The 22,981-nt window shown below is 45.8% G+C and overlaps 1 protein-coding gene across 1 annotated transcript in view; it reads right to left on the bottom strand.

The window, feature by feature from the left end:
• Positions 1-14,100, bottom strand: part of MAOB (monoamine oxidase B) — a 118,146-nt gene extending 104,046 nt beyond the window's left edge. Inside the window, exon 1 of the mRNA XM_072818350.1 lies at positions 13,972-14,100. Within this exon, the coding sequence (XP_072674451.1) occupies positions 13,972-14,017 (46 nt within the window). The 5' untranslated portion in view covers positions 14,018-14,100. The remainder of the gene's footprint in view (positions 1-13,971) is intronic.
• Positions 14,101-22,981: the final 8,881 nt, after the last annotated feature.

Here is a 22,981-nt window from a genome sequence, read left to right as displayed (position 1 = left end):
CGTATAGATCTTCATCGGAAACGTAAAATTCACTAATGCTTTTAAATTTAAAGATTGGTTTCAGGACGCCTGGGTGGCTCAGGGGTTGAGCGCCTGCCTTCAGCCCAGGGCGTGATCCTGGAGACCCGGGATCGAGTCCCACATCGGGCTCCCTGCATGGAGCCTGCTTCTCCCTCTGCCTCTGCCTCTGCCTCTCTCTCTCTCTCTCTGTCTCTTATTAATAAATAAATAAAATATTAAAAAAATAAAAATAAAAGACAGCTTTCCTGAAATGTACCTTTAAAAGAACACAGGAGGAGAAAAAAAATATTTTGTCAGTTTCACCTGCTTTTCATAGTTTTTGCTCGCCAACAAACACCCAAGAATAAAGCAAGCCGAAGTCCCAAATGATTTTTCTTCTGCACACAAAATGTTTTTGCTTCCTTCTCCCCCCCACCCCCACCCACCGCCTTAGAGTCATTTTAATCTCTTTATGCTTTTTTCCATTTCTCAGACCAGTCTGCTGGAAGCTCAATACTGTGGACCAGCAGACTGATTTATCTACAGAAAACTCATTTTCCCCTTGGACACATTCTCCACGATATCAGAGAGAAAGGAACTAGGGGAGAAAAGCAGATCACAGGCAGTGTGTTTTGGATGGTCTGCCTTTTATCAACGAGGACCATGTGATTTCCTTTCAGACTCTGACCACTCCTGCGTGCAGCCCGATTTCCAATGACATAAAAGGTATGTATGGTATTTCACCCCTCCGAAGGCCTGAAAGATCATACCACCTATGAGTGAAAAAACTAGCAGATGACACAACACCTGACAATCAAAACCAGAGTCATCGCCACATCCATTCTGACTTGGCCCAAAGGTGAGCTCTGTAAAGGTATACAGAGGCTTCCTTTATTTAACAAGTACATTTATTTTTGTATGCACAAGCCAACAATTAATGGGCACAGGAAATATAACCTCACTTCATTTCCTGCTTGTGTGTGTGTGTTAAGCTTGAACTGTTTCTTGATACTCATTCCTGGCATCCAGCATGTAGAAGGCGCGCACTTCATGTTTTCTAAATGAGAGACTATCATCAGCAGGGTGATGGCAACTCGGGCTGCCAGCCAAGAGTTGGGGTAGATGGTAAACACAAGGGGCGGAATCACCGGATTAGAAACTAGCCAACAATTGCCTTTTACAGATATTTTTGTAAGTAACGAGCTTTGTCTTTTTCAAGCAGAGAACAGAATCCTCAAAGTGTTAATGTCATTGCGTTACTAATAGTCTGGCTCTGTAAGGTTTGGCTTGGTGGGGCTTGGGAAGAACAGGATCTCTCTCTCTCTCTCTCTCTCTCTCTCTCTTCTTAAATCATTTGTTGACTGCAGAGGATCGTATCTCTGGACATGCCAATTCAGAATGTTGTAATTCATTTAAATGCTATCAATGATCGTTTCCAAAAGTACAGCCAAAAGTTACCTGTCAAAACTCTACAACACACTCCTTTACATTCATGATCTATCTTCCTCGTTCATTTGTCAAATCCCTCTATATGAATGTCCTTTGACCAAAGACCGCCAACCTGCTGCCCTCTCCACTCAAACACTGCCAACCCCCTCCCTCACTTTCTCCCTGTTGCCTATTTTTACAATCACTTTTAGTATCTTCAATTCCCTTGGAGAAATCCTACAGGAAGCTGCATAAAATAGTAGCAGGATTATGGGAAGAAGAGAGGTTTGCACCAACAGTACTATTTTGCCAAGAACCCAGAATCTGAGGTGGACCCAAAATGATAGCCTGGGATAGATGGCCAGTCTGTGACCTTCTGTGTCTAGTCTTCACAGATTATAGTCCTTTGTTTCAGAATTTATCCCTTGGCTACATTGCCACAAATGTTTCCAATAAAGGAAGAAATCTACATTTGTAGGAATTCCAGATAAGAGGCTATGGATCTCAGCTCTAAATCAGCCCACAGAGTGGTAAGAGAATTAGATTTCCTGCAGCTTGTTTGGGCCACTATAGAGGTCAGCCTCCACCCTCCGCCCTGTTCTGGGTGCTCGGGCCACCTAAAAGATCCAGAACTGATGAAGTTCAGCACTCTTCCCAGGCCTCTACCTCCAACAGAAGAAAACCTCATGGTTAGAACCTCTTGTGATGTACAGGGCAAAAATACCGTTCAACTACTGTCTATCAAGATGAGGGTCCAGGGCCAGCAGCCTCTGAGACAGATTTGCATGTAGGTGCTTCATCAGGGTTCAACAGGTGTAGGGAAGTAAGGAAGCAGGACTGGTCAGAGAGAGGAGTTGAACTGAGATACACAACAGAAGCCTCAGTCAATCCCACAGGGAGCCCCAGAGCTGAGAGTGCACGTCAGAGTTGTGTTGAAGTGAGGCAAGGGGGCCAGGCCTCTATACTCCTCCAACTGCTGCAGGCTGTTGCAGGGTGCCCGCAAAGCAAGGGGCGTGCTCTTGGGTGAGTCAGATCCCCTTAGTCAAAGGCAATTTCCAGAGAGGGACTCCGCAAAGAACAAGCAGATCGTCAAAACTCTCAGCAGGTGGGGGAAGAAGTGCCCTGAAGGGGGGGCTCTGACAGCCAACCACGCTGCCATTTTAGGGCCAATGAGAAGAAGAGAGAAGCTGAAATCTCAATGGCCTGTGTATATTAGAGCGCAGATTTTTTTTTTTTTTAGAGCGTAGATTCAAATTTCAACCATTTAGAGCGATGTTTGAAGGAAATATAGTTGAATTGGCCAATTAGGTCTCTGATAAATCCTATTGCTAAATGTTCTTTGAGGCCCCAAGGTGACACTCTCATCTTCCTCTCCTCTGTGGCGTCTGAAGCAGATGAACATACCTTTCTCAGCATCTGCCACCCAGCATTCACTTGTTTCATGTTGCACATTCACCTGTGCGGAGCTGTATGTGTCTCCCTCGGCCTGACGTATCCCTCAAAGATGGAAAAACATGTATCACCCATCTGTCTCTTCCCACACCAGCCCAATGCTTGGTAAACAGGGCATCTGATAAGCATTTATTGAATGAACAAATCCATCAAGAAATGAGCAAACTTGACTTCTTTTTCTCCCCTGTGGAAACAACAGGATGAGAAAACACACTTGATGAAATGAGGAGCTCATCTGAGTGTAAACCTTGGTCTGGGCTTATCAAGGGCTGTTTGATTTTGACCAACCGGCATAGCATGAAAGGGCTATTCAGAAACTGTCAACTGTTATCTTACAGGACTCCCAAATAAACTAAAATCTAGCACAGATTGGAATGCAAACTAGAGAGGAAATTAAAATGCAAAACATGAAACAGCTGTTTGATCCTCTGTTACAAAAGACTGTGGACAAAGGCTATGTCCATTTCTTATCTAGATGGGTAAAAATAATCACAGAAAATTATTTGTTACAGAGCTATTTTCTTTTCTGCACTGAAACACAACAGAATTATCTAATTATGTCAAAGTTCACAACAGAATTTTCTAATTATGTCAAATTCTAGATGCACAGGATAAATGGTGTCCAAAAAATTTAGAAGTATGATAAAAAATTATAACAGTGGACATAAAGCACTCATTGCCAAAACCAGTTGCAGAGAGCAAAATTTACTTGCCACTACAGAAATTTTACAAAGCTGAAGACATTCATAATTTCTAGTTGCTGCAACTTCATTAAGTGACAACTACAAACTGGATGAAGGAGCATAACTTTCTCTGTATCGTGCCAGAGTGGGGGGGGGGGGAACATTGGTTGCCTGTTGAAGTAACTAAGAAGCCCATTATTGCAAATCTACCCTAAAGGAGACTGGCAAAATTATCTTGGGAATGACAATTTTGCATTAATTATTAAATGCCTTCAAAGGATTCCCAACACTTATTTCTAGAAAATTCCTAAAGAAATCATCAGAATTATGCCCAATGGTTTAGGCATAAGGATGTTCATAATAGCTTTGTTTAAAATAGCAGAGGTTGGAAATACAAATCTTCAGCAATAGACATTGCTTAAATAAATACAATCCTATGAAGAAATATAGTTATGGAGATCTTATGGGACAAGTGCATTTAAGACATGATGTGTTATTATTTATTTAAAAAAAAAACACCAAATAGATCCAAAGGTGATGTGCAAGAAAAAAATATAAGTGACATTAGTAACATTTTTTTTCTTTTTGGTGGGGATCAATTATAGATGATTTTCATTCTCTTTTTGTCCTTTTCTGCAATTTACAGATTTTCATAATAAATATGTATTATTTCTACAATTCGTGTTATTAAAAAAATGTTCCCATGTCTCCAAAAAATTTCCTTAAACTATAAATCATCAGGGAAAAATGCAATTTCATACCCTCTTTTTTATGATTTCCTTTTTTTTTTTTTAGGGATAGATAGGGAGTGTGTATGTGTGCTTGAATGCGGAGAGGGGCAGAGGAAGGGGGAGAGATAGAATCTTCTTTTTTTTAAAAAGATTTATTAATTTGAGAGAGAGAGAGAGCATGCACACGAGCAGGAGGAGAGTCAAAAGGAGAGGGAGACAAGCAGACTCCCTGCTGAGTGGGGCTCAATCTCATGACGTGAGTCGAAATCAAGAGTTGGACGCTTAACCAACTGAACCACCCAGGTTCCCCTGTGGTTTCATTTTTCATTTATGTCAGTAGCCTTTCTTCTTAAAAAAATTTAGAGGGAATGTTGGTTATCAAATAATTTGCCTATTAATTCTTTACTTTATCCCAAATCATCTGAAAAGGGGGCCTTGTCGAATAACAAAGCCTTTCCAAAGAGCTCGTTGCTTTAATGTAGGAAACTGGAAAATAACCCAAAGAAGCAAGATGGAATTAAAGACATCATCATGAAGACATGATTAAAGACAGAAACACAGCTGGAATCATGGGAATAAAAAGTTGCTCCAACTCCAAAACACGAGGTCAGGATCCCAAATTCAATATGAAAGAATCACTGGAAATGTTTGAGAGGTAAACCAAAAGGGGAGTGGTTGTTCAGGCTGGAAGGAGAGCAAACAAAGCTAAGGACCTAGCAGGACACCTTCCTCATTGTGCAATGCTGATAAATGTGGAGGAGGAGGATGTGGCCAGAGTAAAAATGTCCTACGGAAGAGATGACGAACATCAGATCAAGGGTTTAAGCTTTCGACACAAAGTGGAAATTAACTAGAACCTGCCACATAAGATAGCGCTGAACAGGGACTATGGTATTACTAACATTTGAAAGGTCATCCCTACCTGGAAGTGCTTCCTGATTGTGCCTTCTCTCTCATGAAACAGTAGGTTTCAGTGACAACTTTGACATAACAAATAGGATGGGCTGTTCACTTTGTGTTGGAGACTGCCCAAGATGTGAGTCTGTCATTTAGTAAGCTGTGTCACAGCCCTCGGGCAGAAAAATCTCTTTGGTTTTATTTAAAAAAAAAAAAAAGGAAATTTTAAATAAAGTCACGTCCTTCAATTTCAGTTGTAAAACTTCAGAGGGAGAGCATGAATTATTATCTTTGTGATACTTCCTTTCTGGTCACCTCTCAACCTGTTCCAGAATTTCTATCCATTTTTTGGCTTCCCTGGCTCCACGGGTTGCCCTCTTCCACCTGTCAGGCAAGTAACCGCCCACCTTATCTTTACAGCAAAGATTTTCAATGGCTCCCTATTTCCAACTACAGATGGGACTTGCTCATAAAGAGAGGAGTTCATTCCTCAGGACTGTAATTTTATTCAAAGGAAGGGGCTGTAAGGCCTGGGATCGGCCCTTTGGCGTCTCTTGGTTTGCTTTTCCTGAGACCGAAAACGAGGTGCTCTCCCTAGGAAGTGAAACTTTACCAAAATGCTTGCATCTTCAGTCACCAATGATCCTGTTAAAGCCAGCAATTTTTTAGCTGGTGAGAAATTTATATGACTTGGATGTTCCTAATCAGGAAGGAATTTTATGCCATTAATACACCCCTCTCTTAAGGGAAATAATTACTTTTATGCGGGGACATTATGAAAAAGCTCACCCTCACAAACTTGAGGCCCTTCCAGATTGGCAATGCTGCACATTTAACCTGAGCAAATCTCATTCTGAACATAACCTCTCAGTTTGGCTCAGTTTGGGACTCAGGAGAGTATTTGATCTTGTACATTTCCAGGATCCCCCTCAGTTAATACCACCCATTGGCAGGGCACCTGGGTAGCCCAGTCAGTTGAGCATCCAGACTCTTGGTTTCAACTCAGGTCATAATCTCAGGGTCCTGGGATCAAGCCCTATGTCAGGCTCTGCGCTCAGCATCAAGTCTAGAGTCTGCCAGAGACTTGTTTGCCCCTCCCTCTCCCTCTGCTCCTCCCCTGCTTGTACTCTCTCTCTCAAAAAAAAAAAAAAAATACTGCCCGTTGACTTGTAAAAATGGCACAATTAACACTGACTGACATTCCAGGAGGTAGTTCTGGGGCCCTCCCTCCATTTTATAAACAAGGATCTGGAGGCTGGGGAAGTAGGTAAATAACCCAAGCCACAGTCAGGGACAGAGGGAGGACTTGAACCTAAGCCCTAGGCCCACAGAGTCCTTCCTTGTGTTTCACTGCTCTGTTATCCTGCTTCCTCGAGAAGGTGAAAGGTTTGCTCCATGTTTTCTATAGGTTTCTAGCAGTGGAGCGTACCTTCTCTGGGTCCAAAAGCCTGGGAGGACCCAGGATGATCGTGACCAAGAGATTCGACTGACAGTAATTCTATTTCTGGGAGCTAGAGTGGGCTGGGTTCCTTGCTCAACACCAGAGATGGGGGGATAAACCACAAGAAGGCCCAGACTGTGAGCAGCCTAAGGTCAGACAAGGGTTCATAGATGCTTAAATGGGTCAGTTAAATTAAAATTGGTTAAGACTGTAAGTAAAATAGCCATCAAGTCCAAAGATGAAAACGGTTAGTGGTAGTTCTGATACAGAGTCACCTGCGACTGTACATATTTCATTTGTCCCAGGTGCTGACTGACATTCACCATTATACTATACTATATTACAGGTCTCTTCACCTGTAATAATTTAATAGTCATTAATCTTTTTTATTTTTAGAAAGAGAGAGAGCACAAGCGGAGAGGGTAGTGGTGAGGATGGGGAGGGGGTTGGGCAGAGGGAGAGAGAGAGAGAGAATCTCAAGCAGGCTCCATGCCAAGCACAGAGCCCAGTTTGGGACCTTGATCTCACAACCCTGATATCATGACCTGAGCCGAAATCAAGAGTTGGACGCTTAATCCACTGAGGTACCCAGGCACCTCAATAATCACTAATTTTAAATGTCATTCAAACTGTAGAAGTTCTAATACAATATTCATCAGTCAAGCGCATGTGTGTATATAGTGCGAATCTTCACAGGAATAAAGAAATGTACGCATATTCGAATTTGATGGTAACATACTAGCTGTAATACTTGGCACCAAAACATTTTATGGACTTCACTGTGTCAAAGGAACATGGAAGTGCTACTCAGGTCCAACGTGTTAGAGAGGTAAGTTAAAACTAAATGATCTCTTCCCGATCATAGGCTAAATCTGGCCAGAGGGGGCACCTGTGTAATTTGTTGTCAAAAATGCAGGAATCACTAAAGCAGCTGATTTTCAGTTACAAGCTGTGGTGTTTTAAAACAAATTTTGATGACATACATTATCGGCCACATTACTAAAATCCTCTTGATGTGTGTGTCTTTGTAGCCATGGGAGTGTGAACAAATGATGTCAAAACACATTCCACATTTGTGTTACAGGGGAAGTGGCCAGCTCCAATAATTGGCAAAGGTTAACAGACTGGAACAACCTGCCATGAGATTTTCACTGGGAGCAGAAGAAATCAAACAAGGAAACAAATGCCAAATTGAGTAACAGTGGGGTGATCCTAATATTAATGTCCGCCCAGCACCGAATGGATTAGAAGTGTTCATTAACAGAAATGTGTTCGGCAGGCAGAATTTCTCACGCATTTCTCTCAAATATATTTTCAATATAATTAGAGTTTAAGCTTTTTCTTTAAACTTTGCTGCTGGCATTTATTTATTTATTTATTTATTCATTCATTCATTCATTCATTCCTGAAAAACACTGAGAGACAGAGACATTGAGACACAAGCAGAGGGAGAAGCAGTCTCTCTGCAGAGAGCCTGACGTGGGACTCGATCCCGGATCCCAGGATCACGCCCCGAGCTGAAGGCAGACGCCCAACCACTAAGCCACCGGGTGTCCCTCTGCGGGCTTTTAGATCATCTGTGTTAGTAAATCATATACAAGCCAAGAAAGTAGGGCTGGGAGACAGCATCCCTCTACAGAATAATGGTCTATGAATGTGTGTGTGTGTGTGTGTGTGTGTGTGTTACTGTATGCACACCACTAACCATTTCCTCGACCTGAAGTTTGACAGTGGAGTCAGCTGGCCCAGTGCCACTTCGGAGCCATCTGTGGTTGGTGGCCATTTGTCAGCCTGTTGAACAATAATAGCCAGTGTCTACTGTGTGCTTGCCAGATGCCAAGCCCTTCGCGCACATTTTCTCTTTTAATTTTCTCCATCACTTTTCAAAGTGGATACCGTGATTATCCCTATCTTCTGGATAAGAAAACCAAGACACGGGAAGGTTACCAATCTCTCTTACGGTGGCGCAGCTAGTTAGTGGTGGAACCAGGGTAGATGCCACGCTGTCAACAGGGCCCCATCGTTGCCCGGACCCCTCAACATCTCCAGCCAGAAACGAAAAATGCTGCCATGGATAATGGCCAAGCTGAGCCTGGAGCCTGGAGGCTATAGAAGGATTTAGAAATCATGACTCTGGTGGCGCCTGGCTCTGCCTGCATGGACCACCGGGCAGGTCCCTCCCACCGATGTGCCCCAGGTGTTAGAATCAACCAGAGGGTATGAGGCTCTGTCATCCTTAACCCTCATAGAGCTCCTGGGAAAAGTCAAGCTCCGAACACCTTGCCCGGCATGTGGACGGCACTCGAAATGCTCACTCTTGTTATTATTTATTATTAATAAGCAATTAATCCTGTCCAATGAATAAGTAATATGTGCATGTATTATTAATACATTTGTCATTATAATGAAGACAGGAGGCAGGTGGCTGGAATGAAGCCCCGGTCAGAACCTGAAAGCAGTCAGGCCAGGGTGCTGCTCACATCCAGATCTGGGGCTGCCAACGTTTCTCTTGACAACGAACACGGTGGCGAGTCCCGGAGCTGGAGGTGAGCCTGAGCTCCGGAGGCCCCTCGCTGGAAGGAGCAAAGGGATGGAGGAGGCAGGAGGAGGCGGGGACGGGCCAGGTCCTTACTGATGCCTGCACTAGTGCCACCTTAAAAACGCCTCACAGCAAGAAAAATTATTAGTTGCTGAGGAGGAGGAAATGATTACACAGAAATGCCTGCTCCTCCTCCCACAGGCCGAAAAATCCTAGCAGCTAAACAAGGATGTATTTTCCAAAAGGTTTAAGCTGAAGCCGTAATGACCAGCATGTACATTCTTTCTAATCCTAGCAACAACCCCCTCTTGCCAATAAAGGCGTCAGGTGTCTCCGTTAGAAGGTGAGGCCGCTGAAGAATAGGGAGGTGAGGGAACTTTTATGGTGACACAGTAGGTACATGTAGGAAATGGGATCCATAATGAGTCTGTTTGACACCAGAGCACCTATTTTTTTTTAAACACTGCCATACTGCCTCTCTGTAGCCTCTCTTTGACAGGGGATCTCCAGATTTCCAAGCACTTCTATATAATTATTATTTTTCCAAACATTCAGGTGGGTTCTAGGAGCCCAGCGATGTCCTCCATCTTTCCTCATCAAACGTGAAGATGAAGTTTTGCCATAAACACGCAGGCCACATCTGCCTACTGCATCCTTCAACTCATGACCCCTCGTGGGCCACCCGTGACAGCCCCTGCCCAGGCCGGGCCCACTGGTCTGGAGCAGGCTCACCTTCCTGGCCCGCACGGGGCACCTGCCACGTGTGGGTTATGATTTGGAAGGCTGGCTCCAACTGTTGCAGGATCTCAACCAACCTCAGAGGGCTGGATGTACCCTCTCAAGCCTGGCAAAAAATGTCTTCCTTTCTGCTTCAAATTTCCCTATTTTTTTTAGCTTTTATTTTGAGGATTGAGCAAGAGCCATTCCAGAATTGCAAAAGATAGTTTCCATGGCTTCACCAACCCAAACACTGAAACCGAGACACAAGACAAGAAAGAATATGCCTCTCTCCAGCTCCATGTGGGAAACGCTGTTACTTTGTCAAAACTCCAGAGGTGACCTGCCCTTGGGTGGAAGACATTTCAGTAGGTTTGCATTTATATGCTGCACCAGTTTCTTAAAAGACTTTTCGCCAAGTACCCTAGAATTTTTCAAATCTCAAAAAAGAAAGTTGTATATTAACCAGCTGTACCTCCCGTACATCTGTGTTTATCCTAAAAGGGGTGATTAAAATTTGCTGATGGCTTGAAAGACTATCAGAGAACTAGCAGAATTTCCCAAGTTTAATAATTAACAACATTTAAAAACCAGAGTCAAATTCCGACACTTCTAAATGGAAATCATTGTGTGGGTCACCTCCTCATTCTAGAGTTCCGATTGGACCGCTTCTCCCACCCTCCGTGTGATTTGGCACGAAACACAAAAGGGTTGGTAGTAAGTAGGTGGGTATGAGTTTCAGATCCAATCGATTGCTACTGTGTCGGTGTAAAGTTAAAGTCCACCTCCCCAGGCTCTGGAGGCTCAGCCCAGTGGAGGGGAAAGTGAACAATTTACCAACTCGCAGAAAAGAACCAGGTGGCAGGGGAGAGTAAAACAGAGGCATCTCATCCAATCCGGGGGTGGGGGGGTTAAGGGCAGTCCTGGGAAATGGTATCTCAGCCAGGGTGTGAGGTTAACCAAGTGTCTTTCAGCATCTGTTTCCGCCTCAAACTACAGAGGATGATGGAAGATACCTTGCTCCTTTCTACCCCCTCTTCCAGCCTCTCCTGGGCTTCCTCTCTTCTCTCTTGGTTTCATTCATTTTATTTGCTTCAGTGGTTTTGGCTAAAACTTCTCCATCGCAGGCACCTGTGAGCCTAACTTCTCTTCTGCATTTCCACCTGCTAGACATCTGTCCCCGGGCATCCTCCCAGCACCTCCGACTCTCTGTGTCCCATCCGTCTTCCACACCTGTTTCTCCACTTGATGTCCCTCTTTTTGCTAATACCATCACCATATTCTTATGACTTGACACATGTCACTCTGTGAATGAAAATCCTCTGTGGTCGTTCTTTGACCACACAAATAACTAAACCTGTTGGGGATGATGTACAAGCCTCCCCACAATTCATCCCACCAGAACACCCCCCCACACACATGCACACACACAACTCTCTACACTAAAGTCCTTGAGGCTTCCTAAGCGTGCTCCTGCATTCTTTCACATGTTTGTGATTTGGCATCATCTGTTTCTTAGCTCAAAATGCTTTCTTCTTCGTCTAGTCTCCTGATGAACTCCTATCCATCCCTTAAGACCTGCTTCAAATGTCACCTCCTCTGTGAAGTCTGCCCAGATTTTCTCAGGCAGAGTTTGACATTCCCTCCAATCGCCTTCTCTGGAACTTTGTGCATGCACCGCTAAAGCATCTATCAGGGGTCATGAGTATTAATGGTTCAGGACTGTCTTCCACGTTAGCTTGTGAATGCCCCCAGGGCAACATCCCTGTATAATTCATCTTTTATTCCCTTTGGGATAGGATGTGGAACAGGAAGCAAATGGTCATCGCATAAATGAATAAAAAATTAATGAACGGACTCCTCTTGTGGCAGGTACCCACTCTCGACCTTGTATTGTCTTTGCTCGGGTATCTCCTCTCCCTTTCTGGGTGGACAAATCTTCCAGGGCAAAAAGCAATGTGATCTGTTCCTGCACCCCCTATCGCAGCTTACTCCAGTGCCTATTGTTTGAATAAATGAGTAAACTTCTTATAGGACCTTGTGTCGTACGTCAGACTTCACAAAGCTACTGTCACACACATTGTTTCACTTGCCCTTCACGATGACCCTGTCATCTAGCTCTGACTCACCGGCCTTACCTTCATGCAGCAGATAAAACCACTGAGGTAGGGCCTTGGAACCTTACTTTCTTGGTTTTGAGAACAATGCCTATTCCAGGTAATGTTCTTGCGAAAAGGCAGATCTGTTCACCTGTCCCATGTTTTGAGAGTCTGGGGGTGAGTGTAGAGGTTCACCGCTGCTTGTAAAAGAAGAGCCAAAACTCTTGTCTACTCTTCCCCAACAAGCCTGACATGAATAACTGGAGTGACCCTGAAAGCTTGGAGCATGAATCAGAAAGACCAGTAGAAGGGAGGAGGGAAGAGAAAAATCTGAACCCATTAGACTTTGGGCAAAAACAGACTTTGGGAGCCGGGCAAGAGAACCTCCAGCTTCTGTGAGATGGGAGGCTATGTGAGACAGTGTCAAGAAGCACTCAGTAATATTTTCTAAAGCACCTAGGTAGAAATGCTTTTAAGTCCAAGTTCCTGTGGAAGAAAAAAATGTCAAAAATAGTGCAGGAAAAGGGGATTGATTGAGCCTTGGCCCACCTTAACACACCATTGTGCTTATGTATCTGTGTCCCTGCAGCACCCAACACAGCTTGGCAGAGTGAGCTCCGGAGGGTCCCGCAGACAGAAATGGTAGCCTGAGGGACGCCTGGGTGGCTCAGCAGTTGAGCATCTGCCTTCGGCCCAGGGTGTGGTCCTGGAGTCCTGGGATCGAGTCCCGCATCTGGGTCCCTGCATGGAGCCTGCTTCTCCCTCTGCCTGTGTTTCTGCCTCTCTCTATGTGTGTCTGTCATGAATAAATAAGTAAAATCTTAAAAAAAAAAAGTGGTAGCCCGAGATCTGAGCCAAAGGTGTGGAGGGGGCAGCACAGGACCGGGATCAGCACCCAACATCCAAGGCCTTGGTTTACTCACCAGGTCCAGCAAGAATCGGGTACCTCTGTCCTGTCCACTCACCGGGAGCAGGGACTAACCCTGCTCTTGAGACCTGGTTAGGGCAAGTGTTGGCCAACACATGCAATGGTTTGGAGAGGTGTCCTATCTACTTCTCAGGCACCCGGAGGCCCTGGGACTTTGATCAAAGCATCTCCAGGGGTCTGTTTAGCTGTTCTGGGAGCATTGTTTAGTCCCACTAACCCCATCCCACTGACCTGCCGTCCTCAGAGGGTAGTTTCCCCACCGACCCCATGCCTCCCTCTGGCTTCTGTCTCTGTGCCTCGGTGGGCATGCACACAGCATCGCTGTGGTGGGCAAAGGGTGGTCTCTGCCCGCAACCCTGCCCATATAGGCTAGGCCAGAGAGACAAGCTTCTCCATTGCAGCCCTGTTGCACTTGTACACGCAGCTTGTTCATCCTGCTCTAAGGGGGGGGGGGGAAGAAGAGCTCTTTGCCCCCAAAGTCCCTGCTGACCCAAGGAGATCCGTGACAATCACAGAAACATAGGGTCAGGGCGGTCTCCGGCAATCCATTGTCCCAAGGTCCAAGCCCCGCTTTCGGAACCGGGAGCTGTTCAAGGTCGTTTCCCTGCTCCGAGCGAGGGTCACAGCACGCTGGGGTGCCGCCTGCTTCACGCGGGGGCACGGAGCGTCCAGGTCAGGCTGGAGCAAGTGACGGACCAGTGCGTCACCCCCGCGAGAGATCTCTCGCCCCCGGCCCCCTCGCTCCTCGCCGCCTCGAAAACGCCCCAGCGCAGGCCTGGCAGCCTTCGGAGGGAGAAGTTCAAGGCCTGGCCCCGGCCCCGGCCCCGGCCCCGGCACAGACGTTCGGCCCCCCGCTTCCGTCCAGGACCGCCCCAATCCTGCCCGCGAGGGAGGCTCGGCGCGCGGCGCTCGGGACCCGCCGGATCCCCGCCCGCGCGCCCGGGGTCCCGGGGCCCCCGCCCCCGCCCCCGGCCCTCGAGCGCCCGCGCGCCTCCCCCGGGGCGACCACCTGTCGGGGCGCGGGGAGGAGGACGGCGGGCCGCAGCCGCCACTGACCTGAGATGCCGCCCCCCACCACGACCACGTCGCACTTGCCGCTCATGGCGCTCGCCTGGCTGCGGGCCGCCCCGGTGCCCGCCGCTCGGCCGTCTGGGTCTCGGCCCCCGCCCGCCGCGCTGCCCCCGCGCGCTGGCGCCGCCGCCCCGCCGCTATATCGCCCGCCCCGGGCCCGCCGCCGGGCCCCGCCCCCGCCCGCAGCCCCGCCGCCCCGACCTGGGGAGGGAGGGCGGGCGCCGGGGCGGGGAGAGCACCTGGGGCCTGCACGGGCCGCGGGGCGGGGGGCGAGGAAGAGGCCGGCAGCCCCGGGCCTGCCTCCTGCACGGTCTTTATTTCCCCATCAGCCTCCCTGGTGCGGGCGGTGGGGGGTGCTGGGCGGGTGGCGTGTTGGGACGGCTTCCTGCAGCCCCCCATTACTCCCCAGAATGGAGCAATCCCAGTAACAGCGAGCGTTCAGGGAGCGCTTTCCCCATCCCGGGCACCGCAGGAAGCGCTCTGCGTGCCAGATTCCGGTGAAGCCTTCCGACCCATTTTGCGGATGAGGAAAGCGAGATAAAAGTAGTGCGGGGCGAAGGCAAGATTTAAACAAAAAGAAAGCAGGAAGGTTCTGAGAGCCACTTTGATCCACCGCGCAGTATTGCCGCTACCTTGGGATATACTGGGGAGGGATTCCCAGCCCCTCTCATCCTCCTTCCAGATACCCCCCCCCCCCCCCCCCCGCTCCGCCCTATGTCCACAGCCAACTCGGGAAGACTGAAGGAGCGAGCAGAGTTATTTGTGGCCCCGGTATGTGGGTCTGGGGACCCTGGCTTTGCCCAACATAGGGGCGATTCAACAATATTACAGGTGTTTAAGCTGAGGTGGCCCAAGTAAAACAGAGGGGTACTTCTTCAGGGGACATGGAAAGCCACCTTTCCGAAAGTGAAAAGAAGCCATGTAGGGTGGCTTTTCAAGACATAATTGTGCGAAGTGCTTCCGTTTAGGGTAAGGGAGCTGTGGGACTGGGGAAGGGGCGGGTTGGCTCCAGGGCTGGAGAATTGTTTGAAGCGAATCTCCACCTCATCCCACCCCCGTCTGTGTATCCACTTGCTACTAAAGCATCCTGAGCTTCTGCTGCCCTCACACTAGAAGACGGTTTGGGCACGTCTGTGACTGAGAAGTGACCTGTGGCAGAAGTCTTGATACTGCTCTGATCCGGTTTCTAGAAACTTTCGTCTCTCCTGCTTTGGTATAAAACAGCCGCTGGGCTGAACCTGGATCCCCACTGCCCCACCCTGAACACAGCCTACGCTGGCCTTCTCTTGCCAAGCCCTACCTGTCCACCTCCATCCACTGGGCCCTGAAGCTTCTGAATTTTTAGCTGTGAACACTCAGTTCCCTCACTAGCCTGCCTGTGAACCTCCTGTCCAGTGGGGGTGAGGTGAGATGGCTGAAGAGGATACTTATAGGGTCTGCTTGGGATCTCTTTGGCATGGCTCCAAAAAGACAAAGTCAGCCAGGCTCCAGGGCATCTGCAGCTTTGAGTTCAATGCAGGCTATCTTTTCCATCTCTCTCTCTCTCTCTCTCTCTCTCTCTCTCTCTCTCTTCCTTCCTTTCTTTTCTTCTTTTTAAAGATTGTATTTGTATTTATTTATTTGACAGAGCGCGAGAGAGCAGGGGAAGAGGGAGAAGCAGGCTCCCCACTGAACAGGGAGCCTGATGCGGGACTCGTTTCCAGGACCCTGAGATCGTGACCCGAACCAAAGGCAGACACTTAACGGCCTGAGCCTCCCAGGGACCCCCTATCCTTTCTGGATGTCCCAGCTGGTGAGGACGCCACGAGAGGAAGTGTTGTTCCGTGGTGTCTGTGGAGAAAACTGACTGGCAAACAGCATTTTCCACAAGCAAAGGTGATCAGTTTACCTTGTGCCCCATGAGGTGCAAAATGGGTTGATGAGAACTCAGGAGCCTTCAGAGGCTCTCGGAGGCCACCTTATATCCTATATCCAGGCAGTCGTCAGGCCTGCTCGGGGCCCTTGGTCTCCTCCGTATGCGAACTCCCAGGGTTCATCTCCTCTCTCTGCATCGTAAGGCCAGATGAAACCTCTAAAAGCAGTGCTTCTCAAACTTGAATGTGGGTACAAATCACTCAGCTCTAGGGTGGGACCTGAAAAGCTGCATTTCTAAAAAACCACAGGTAATGAAAGTCAGGGCTTCTGGGCCACAGACCACAAGCCTTGGACACATTCTCCTCCACTCCAGGCCTCTACTTTCCAGTGGTTCCAGAACCGGCTCCATGCTCCAGAGTCCCTGACCTATCTCAAGGGGTTCCAAATGAGAGGGTGTCTGGTCATTAGACAAACATTTATGGAATCCCTGCAATGCCGAGGCCTGGGGAAGAGATGAACAAAGGCCAGAACTGCCCCTGCCCTCTGCCCTGTTCGGGTTCACACTCCTTCAGTGAAGACATCCAGGGAGAGGAATCACAAGTATAATTCTGAACGTGGCTCTGGAACACGTAACAGGGCTAGATAACCTAACCCAGGCAATCAAGAAGGACTTCCAGGGGGAAACGACTTCTCTGCTGAGACTTGAAGGATGAACAGGGATTAAACAACTGTTGAGAACACGCACACTAGGTAGAGTCGAGGCCAGAGCATTGGAGGACTGGACACAGTTCAGTGTATGAAGAACATCTTTGACCACCTTTAGGACTTATTACACATACCACAGAACTAATCATGAATAATGAGAAAGGAACAGTGAACAATTAATAATGAATACAATGTTAGGAAGCATCATCTAATTTTGTGAGTCTTTGTGTCTTCTCTTCCCAAGTAGGTAATAAATTCCTGCAGAAAGGGTGATTTTGCATTCTCCTTTATTCATCCACCCCAGAATGATTTACTGATCATCAACGCTGTGTTGTGCTGGTTTCATCACCAGAAGTACGCCCTTATACATAACAAATGATGCTAATCCTCGAAAAGACAAACATGAAAATGGACAAATTTAATGAACCCAATTCATATTGCAACGGAGTCGTGTTCAACACCTCTACCCAAGAAGCCCACAGGAATGCTGCTTGCCCCAAGCAGTGTTTATTTGCCTTTCCAACTTGATGATATCTATGTCTCATCAATTAAAAGGAACTTACTTTCCTTTCATTTTTTTTTATTAGAAGACCGCCAAAGAGATAACATGTCCTTATTACTTCTTTCTTGCTGTCCAGCCTTTCATTAGCGGATATTTCGGTGAGTCTCTTGTGATGCCACAGGAGGTTTCAATAAAGAAGCAGGCTGTGAAGAACAGAGTTCAGCAGATATTATCTAAGTTGTACATTTCACTGGTTTTGAATGCTGGAAGTTTGACAGGGGTTAGAAAATATGTTTTAAAATGAGATCTAGAGCTTACTGGTTTTTTTCCCCTCAAGTTCTTTATCACTCCTTTTACAAACATTCACCGAGGGATCAAATGATGGCTGCCAGGACAGTTCTTTGGCAATGCTAAATTGCAATTTTAACAATTCATGTTAGGGCCTCCAGTTCTGCCCAGTGAGGTAGCCATCATCAGCCTGGATCCTAACCTGAGAGTGTCCCAATCCCTTCCTTGGAGACAAGAAGGCAAGAGGCAGCCTTTTGACAGGCCAAGACCTTGCTTTCAGCCTCAAGGATTTGTTTGGAGGAGAATGGCATTCCCAAGCAGCCTGATAGTTAGGGAGTACCCAGCTTCAATCAAAGTCAAAGCCCTTCACTGGACGTTTGCCTAGAAGCTAAAGGTCCAACTCAAGGTATAGAGGCTAGTTTAAGATGCCAAAGGGAAAACCTGTCCCAGGGCCAGGGGACCGGTCAGGAACTGGCTTGAGTAGAGTTGGAAGGGAACAAGTCGGGAGCTAGGTGGGTGCTCATGACTTGCCTTAACAGGCCAACAGCTATGAGGATGTGCTGAGCTGGCTTGCAGAGACAAGATTGAGATGGAAGAGAAATGAAACTTCCTGCCCAAAGAACCAGAGTAGAGCTCTTTCTCCTGTGACCTAATTTTTGTAGCACAGGCAGGGTAGGGACAAAGACATCTTGGCAGAGACACCAAGCTCCAAGACTTCAGGAAGATAGAGGTCATACCTCTATACGTGTTGTAAAGCATGTTGAAAAAGACCAAACCTTATTTGCAACATAAGTGCTAAGCCAACTGCACCCCAAAATGATTTTTTAAAGATTTTATTTATTTGAGAGAAAGAGAGAAAGAGCAGAGGCAGAGGCAGAGGGAGACACAGACTCCCTGCTGAGCAGGGAGTCCAACATGGAGCTCAATCCCGGGACTGCAGGATCATGACCTGAGCCGAACACAGACACTTAACCGACTGAGCCACCCAGGCATCCCTCAAAGTCATTTTTACAATGATTGATGCTGAGACTAAGAATATCTCTACAAATCATAATAAGGGCTCCTAAACCCTTTATTATATCAGGGTTGACATATCAGAACAGATAATGTGGGGAGGACTGTATGGGACATACAGAGGAAGGGAAAACAGCAAAATATTCAGCTCAGGAAGATGAGACAATCAGACCAGACATTTCCCAAGAACACTGGGGTGAAGGTTTTCACGAATTCTTTGGAGAAGAGGGAATTAGAAATTACTATTAGAGCCTCACTGGATACTAATTATGGATTGTTGAACGGCACTATTTTCAATTAACTACTCTTGCATATATAATTCTAATTTCATAGTGTGAGGTCACTGATGCAGAATCGATCCCTTGGTTATCTTTACGTAGTCCTGAGTGAAATCACCCCTCCATGTTTTCTTGTAAAGAGATATTTGTGTCACATAGATTAGAGATGATGATCACAATAGAGAGTGTGGTGACTCTGGGAATCAGATGAGAAGAGGGATCCCCTTACAAATGGCTGCCACACAAGACACTTTCCCAGTGAGGATGGTTACACATTACAAAATGATGCTAACAACTAAGCTTGAAATGACTTGAAGTTCTTCTGAGTAACAGAAATCCAGTTTATAGACATGATTGAAATGAAGATGTTTAAGAAAAAAATGTATTCTTCACGATGGATGTTGCGACTTTTGAAGGGTTTCAACTATGGACAACTATAAAAGTAAGTAAAGTAGGGGCACTTGGCTGGCTCAGTAAGAGGAGTGTGAGACACTTGATCTCAGGGTCATGAGTTTGAGCCCCACGTTGGGTGTAGAGAAATGAATAAATAAATACTGTTAAAAAATAAGTGAAGTAAAAAGTGACCAATGTACTGCACAAACGAAAACCTGAGCAGATCTCTGAAAAAAAATATTGAATATAATAATTCAAATATATATTACACATGCATAGGAAACCCCTTCCTTCTGCAACCAACAGCACCCACTTTTTTTTATAGCCGAAGTTAGAACACAGGACTTCTGGTTATGAAAAACAAGTATGAAAAAGCTCAAATGTTTTGAAGTTGCCATGGCATTCTGTGTGACTGTAGTTCTTGTTCACAGAATATTCTACTGTGCGTGTAACTGATGAATTCCATAAAACAGGGCATTTTCAGGCTCTTAAAAGCAATACTTAGAGTTCGTGTTTAAATAGAAACTCTGACCCACTGGGAACAGAATGGATGCTATCTGGCAACGGCTATGTATGCTTTCTGGGCATTTAAGTCCGGGCACCTCATTAGTGCTGGTTGGCAGCAGCTCCAGGTATATTCCCTCACAATGTTTACTGTAAAAATAGTAAGGGACAAGGGAGGCTAGGTAGGGAGAGACAGGTAGGGGGCTACATAACCAGGCTCACAGAAATCTCAGATGTGTGAGCACCTGGGTGGCTCAGTGGTTGAGCATCTGCCTTTGGCTCAGGTTGTGATCCCAGGGTCCTGGGATCAAGTCCCACCTGCTTCTCCCTCTGCCTATGTCTCTGTGTCTTTCATGAATAAATGAAAATTTTTAAAAGCCAGGAAGAAAGAAAGAAAGAAAGAAAGACAGAAAGAAAGAAAGAAATCCCACCAGACATGGAGAAATGTTATAGACAAGAAGATAATCAGCCAGAGAGAAAGAAGCATAACAAATCTACCTTGTTTGTTCAAAATATAGGTGAGATGTTCTTATAATATTTACAAATCCTCCTTGTTTATCATGAATGTTATAGACAAGATATTTACCAAGTTCCCTGATCAGTTTGCTCTAAAAGGCTGACCGTAAAAGCCCTCAATGGCAACCCATTCAGGGCCTCTCTCTCACTCTAGAAAGATTTCCTTTCTGTTCTCATCTTCTCTTAATAAACTTTCACTTTACTTCACCCTATCGTTCATGGGATTCATTCTTGGACTCTGAGACAAGAACCCTGCAAACTGCAACAACAGCGAAATGTTCATTGATAACAAAATGCTAGATGAAAAAGTAATACTGTTGAGGGTTAAATTTCCATGGTTAATTATCCAAATAACTGAGACGGAAACAAGTTATTTCCTGGCATTATCAATGCACCAATGCCCCATATGAAATTCAGTTTTGGAATGTTCAGGACTAAAAGACAAATTCACCCACCCAATCCTCCTGAGGGAAAATATCCCCTGCGGCCTAGATTATCTCCTGTCCTGATTTGGTATTTTAGTTCTGTCCTAAACTCCACCATTTCCTGGAAGCCTGCTCCTGCTTTAGATCACAACCGATTTAACTATGCTGGGAGTATGAGCTAGAAGAAATCACTCATTGTCCCTACCTTTGGAGGATTAATATTTTAACTTTCTGTCTACTTCAAAGTAATGAGACAGCTGCTCAGATGAGTGCTTATTTGAGGACTGACTGTACATCCAGGCCTCTCTCATGTGTCCTTGGAGATGTAGGGAAAATATTAGAGAATCCTTGCCCTAAACAAGGTTGCCAAATTTCACAAATAAAAATATAGGATGCCCAATTGACATTTGAATTTCAACGAATAATCTTTTTTTCACATAAATGTGTCCCATGCAGCATTTACAACATACTCATACTAAAAAAAAAAAAAAGATTCATTGTTTATCTGAAATTCAAATTTAACTGTGTGTCCCATACTTTATCTGACAACCCTAGCCAGAAAGGATACTATGTTTCTGGTTCAGGAGGAGACATCAACAAGAAGTCAATTTGAGAGTAATAAATAGTAGGTTATAAGCAAGTATTAAATTGTGGGGTACAGGGAAAGAGCAGAGTTAACAGAGGTCAGATTCCTCCAACATTGTGCTACTTAAGGAACTCCATCTTTGGGGCGTTTCCTATTTCCTCAGCCCTTAGCCTTGTGGTAGTGATGTTTAGTAAATTCCCAATGTGGGTAATGAATAAACAAATAAATGAATACATTAACCAGTGTGAGGGGAACTTAAAGGGGGTCTTGAAGGAAGACCAAGATCCGTAGATACAGAGTAGCTATGAGAAGGAATGGAACATATCCATCTTGACGGGAGGCTGGGCAGAGGGAGCTGTTACAAAGAAGAGTGACTGAGAATGATTTAGGCAGGGCCAAATATTCCACAGCGGCTCATCCTACTCTTTGCACTTTCCAGCAGAAAAAGAACTAGGGAAACAAAGTTAAAGTCTACAGAATTGCATGTGATGCTTTTAGAAACACATTTGGAGGTCTTTCTACAATTATCCAAGGGAATTCTTGTCACCTATTAGTGCCTCAAGGACTGTATTTTGAGAATTGTTCAACTAGAATATAGGTGTGAAGTTTCTTGTACTGAAAAAATGAAAAGTAAGAGACTAAATCTTAGATTTTTAACATTTTGATGCGAAAGTGTTCATATCAAGAGTACATCCTCTGGCCTGGCCGACTTCAAATGCGCCTTTAAAAGTCATTTGAGGGATCCCTGGGTGGCGCAGTGGTTTAGCGCATGCCTTTGGCCCAGGGCGCGATCCTGGAGACCCGGGATCGAATCCCACATTGGGCTCTCGGTGCATGGAGCCTGTTTCTCCCTCTGCCTATGTCTCTGCCTCTCTCTCTCTCTCTCTCTGTGACTATCATAAATAAATAAAAATTAAAAAATAAATAAATAAAAGTCATTTGAAGTCATCAGAGACCAAGAAGGAATGATTTAAACTCTAGAATTTCTTCAGGCTAGATCAGAGTTTCTCAAGTTCTGCACAGTTGACTTTTTTGGACAGAAGAATTCTTTGTTATGGTGGCCGTCCTGTGCACTTGAGGATGCTTACCACCACGCCTGGTGTGATGGTCAATTTTGTGTGCCAACTTGACTGGCCACAGAGTGCCCAGGTTAAACATCTCTGAGTGTATCTATGAGAGTGTTTCCTAATGAGATTAGCATTCAAATCAGGATTTATGAAAGCATATTGCCCTCCCCAACATGGTTGGCATCATCCAATCCATGGGTTGGATGAAATAGATTGATAAAATAGAACAAAAATGCGGAAAGGAAGATTTTGCCCCTCTCTCTTCCTGCCCGCCTGCTTGACTTGGGACATCTTGTCTCATCTTCTCTGACCCTTGGACTAGACTTTAAACCATTGGCTCCCCTGGTTCTCAGGCTTTTGGATTTGGATGGAATTACACCACTGGCTTTCCTGGGTCTCCAGTTTGCAGATGGCAGATTATGGAACTTCTCAGCCTCCACAGGTATGTAAGCCAATCCTTCATTATATATCTCTCTATTCTATCTCTGTCTTTGTCTCTGCCTCTATCTCTGTCTCTCCATTGTACTGGTTGTTTCTCTGTAGAACCCTAAGTAATACACCAGCCTTCTGCACATTGGATACCAGTAGCATCACCACTGCACTTCCCCTCCTCCCTCCACCATTTATTTGTGACAAACAAAAAATGTCTGCAAACATTGTCAAATGTCTCCTGGGAGAGAAAAATTGCCCCTTTGTTGAGAACCATTAGTCTTAGATGAAAGCATGCCATACTAGGTGAATTGGATGTTTAAGAAGTCTCTAATGTAATTTCCCCCTATCCAACTGAGACAAATAAGGGATAATTTGAGCAAATAAAGCCTATGCATTTGAGAAATTTGTCTCTAAGATGAATAAAAGTGCTG

This window comes from Canis lupus, chromosome X (assembly GCF_048164855.1).
Source record: "Canis lupus baileyi chromosome X, mCanLup2.hap1, whole genome shotgun sequence".
Taxonomy (NCBI): Eukaryota; Metazoa; Chordata; class Mammalia; order Carnivora; family Canidae; genus Canis; species Canis lupus.
This window is presented reverse-complemented; position numbering and strand designations above follow the sequence as displayed.